This window comes from Microtus ochrogaster, unplaced genomic scaffold, assembly GCF_000317375.1.
Source record: "Microtus ochrogaster isolate Prairie Vole_2 unplaced genomic scaffold, MicOch1.0 UNK109, whole genome shotgun sequence".
NCBI lineage: Eukaryota > Metazoa > Chordata > Mammalia > Rodentia > Cricetidae > Microtus > Microtus ochrogaster.
In genome coordinates this window covers 556,227-559,567 of record NW_004949207.1, presented here as the reverse complement: position 1 = coordinate 559,567, position 3,341 = coordinate 556,227, and the positions used below count along the sequence as shown (strand labels likewise).

General features: G+C 55.8%; 1 protein-coding gene across 1 annotated transcript; it reads right to left on the bottom strand.

Annotated features, from left to right (window-relative positions):
- Positions 1–1,727: 1,727 nt before the first annotated feature.
- Ppp1r35 (protein phosphatase 1 regulatory subunit 35) lies at positions 1,728–2,990 on the bottom strand. The gene is made up of 4 exons (XM_005371457.2): positions 2,624–2,990; positions 2,288–2,543; positions 2,065–2,201; positions 1,728–1,972 (listed from the first exon to the last, which is right to left on the bottom strand). Exons 1-4 carry the CDS (start codon positions 2,849–2,851, stop codon positions 1,799–1,801), a joined length of 795 nt encoding a protein of 264 aa, XP_005371514.1. The 5' UTR covers positions 2,852–2,990; the 3' UTR covers positions 1,728–1,798.
- Between the last annotated feature and the right edge of the window lie 351 nt (positions 2,991–3,341).

Below are 3,341 nucleotides of genomic sequence, written 5' to 3'. Positions count from 1 at the left end.
CCTGTGTCTGGTGCTTTCTGGTGGGATGGTACCTCTTAGTAGGAATCTCGTGGGGTGAATTTTGCTGGTTGTGGTACAGGCAGGCTGATCTTGAGGTTTGAGGCCAGCCTGGGTGGGCTACATAATGGAGCGATATCCTGTAGGGGTGGAAGACTGTTAGTCCCTGTTGTAGTTAGGGTTGATACTACAGTGATGAACACTATGTCCAAGGAAACTTGGGGAAGAGGTTATTCAGTTTCTACATCTACATCTCAGTTCATCGTTAAGGGAAGGGCAGGGACCTAGAGGCAGCTGATGTAGAAGCCGTGGAAGGATGCTGCTTACGGACTTGTCCCTCAAAACTTGCTTAGCCTTTCTTATAGACCCCAGGACCACCAGCTCAGGGATTGTTCTACCCACAATGGGCCAGGCCTTACTCCATCAATCACTATGTCCTACATACTTGCCTATAGCCTGGTCTTATAGAGCCATTTTCTGAGTTGAGGCTCCCTCCTGATAACACCAGAATGTGTCAAGTTGACATAAAACTAGCCAGTACCCTTACTGCTGAAGGGGGGAGGGGTAGAGCAAATTTTGGTGTGTAGCTTATTGAGTCCAACTTCGTTTCCATCTAAAGAAACCGCAGACAAGTGTATGTTTACGGGAGTGTGACGCAGAAGGCTGAGGGCTTGGCAGCAGGGGTAAAATAGAGCTCGAGATAGGTACCAGTCCAGAGGCACAAACCTGCTTCAGGACCGCTGGTGGAATGAGATGTTTGGGTGGTTGCAAAGTGAAGGTCTCCATTGCTTTGTCAAGGGTTCCTGTAACCTTGGACATTGAACTCTCAGCACTGTTCTGTTGGACATGGGTAATACACAAATGAAGCCTGGACAGTCTCCTGTGGAGCAATTAGTTAATGATAACATCCTCATTTGGGTAAATACTTTTGTTTAGAAGTATTTGAATAACCAGATGTTGTGATGCAGGCCTTTAATCCTCTGCCTGGGAAGCAGAGGCAGGCAAATCTGAGTTCAAGGCTAGCCTGGTCTAAACGAGTTCCAAGACAACCAGCGCTAAAGAGACAGATTAAAAATTGTTCTTATAGTCGGGCAATGGTGACTGACACCTTTAATCCCAGCACCCAGGAGGCAGAGGCAGGCGGATCTCTTGAGTTCCAAGTCCAGCCTGGTCTGCAAGAGCTAGTTCTGGGACAGGCTCCAAAGCTACAGAGAAATCCTGTCTAGAAAAAACCAGAAAGAAAAAGAAATAAATGGTCTTATAAATGGAGCAGAGTGTGTAGGGAGTGCATTTTTGTTGTGGTTTTTGAGACGGTATCCCCTAACCGGAACTCCTGCTCTTGCTGTGTCTACCTCACAAGTGTTCATCACATCTCCAGCCAAAGTGGAAACCAAAGCGCTTTGACTAGTGTTTGTGCACACGCTGCACAGATACTCTGGGGATTGAAGCCAGGGCTTTGTACATACTTAACCAAATGCTACCACGGAGCTGAACCTACCCAGCCTGAAACCACTTAGCTCAGACTCCTTGAACACAGGATTCTTCTGCATGGCCTCCCAAACCCTAGGACTTGGCATCATAATGTAAAGCTAAGTCTCAAATTCTAATTATAATCAGAAGACAGGTGACTTAAGTTTGACCCCACTTAGTGCTTTCCACTTGCCATCACTGAGGGGGGAGAAAATTCTCACCTACACGCAGCTTCCAACTAGGAGCAAAGTTGCTTTTTTAAAAAAAGAAATAACTTTATTCTATGAGGAAACAACTTTAACAAAAATACAGGCTAGCACTACAGAGAGGGCTACGCTTCCCAGCGCCTCAGCATCCGGTGCATGAGAAAGGTATCTTCTGAAGGGCGGGGCCGGGCTTGAAGCCTTAGCGGGGGCAGTCCGTCCACTGTCAAGTGCGGAGCCTCATAATACAGAGTCTCTGGGTTGCACAGCATGGTCATGTCTGGCCCCGGCCCGAGCGCCTCCTGTTGGAAGGTAAGGCCCAACGCAAGGTTACACTCGGGGTGGAGGAAAAGCCCAGGGAGAGGAGCCCGGGTCCCTGGATCCCTTCCTTCACCTTGGGCGGCGGGACTCGGGGCTGCGGTGGCAGCATGGCCAGCTTCTCCCTCAGTGCGGCGTTCAGAACCTGCTCCTCCGGCACCTGCAGACTCACCAGGTCTCGGTAGAGCCGCTTAGAGCGCGGCACGTTCAACCCTGCGAGCGCACGAGAGGCGGGGGTGGGTGAGCAGCGCCCTTCACCCAGACCACCGCCGCCGGGGCCGGGCGCCTGGCCGCCTCACCCTCCGCCACCGTCTCCTCCACGACGCAGCGGGTCTGGAATGACTTTCGCAGCTGCTCCTCCACCGCCTTCGCGGCATCAAACTGGCCGCCGGCGACGGCGGCGCGCGCGCTCTGCAGCTCCAGACTCAGGGCCAGGCTGCTCTGCGGGGCCGCCACCTCCAGCGGCTGCGGCGCCGCGGGATCGTCGCTTGGGGCACCGGCCGCGAGCAGCGGCTCGGAGCGGACCGGGGAGGGCGGCGCCAGGTGGAATCGAACCTGAGAGCAGAGGGCGGAACGGTGAGCGGAGGAGTCCCGCACGCTTAGCCAGCGGGGGGCAGGGCCACGCCGCCGCTCACCTGCCGCCCCCTCCGGCCGCCGCCCCGCCGCCCCTTCCGCCGTCCCGGGCTGCCGCCCCTCCGCTCCGGACTTTCGGGCAACGGGCTCGGGCTCAGGCTCAAGTCCAAGCCCGGCTCGGGCTCTGGGGCTCGTGGCTCCGGGGCTCGCGGCTCCGGGGCTGGTCCCGGGGCCTCCACGGCCTCTTCGCCCTCTATAGATTCCAACTCGGACGCCCCATAGCCCAGCATCTCGCCGTCGCTGCTGGGGTCCCGGTCGCCTCTTTCCTCCGACCCCTCCAGGGGCTGCCACTACCGGAAACCGTTAGCCCTTACCCACCGGAGTAACACAACAAGCCCGCCGCGACACCCCATTGGTGCTCCTGGGTGTCATTCCCATCGCTTCACCCTCCAGCTTCCGGGCACACTTCCGCCCTCACACACCGACTTCGCCCTTAAGGCGGGGCATTAGGGCGCCAGTGCGTAGATGCCCTACGGATCCCCAGCAAGTCTACTTGTCCTTTCGGGAGCGCGGATGTGGCGTTCTCACCTGTCAGAATCGTCTTCGCGTTTGTTCTGGGATTACAGTGTTAGTCCTCTTTCACCAAAACAAAATGGTCACGGCTCTCGTATCTGGACGTCCTGTGCGGTGTCCCCACAGCGTTCCTGACGGCTTCGGTCACTTCTGAACGCCGATCGGAGCAGGCTTCGTGCAAAGTCCCTGAACTCTTGTATTTGAGTA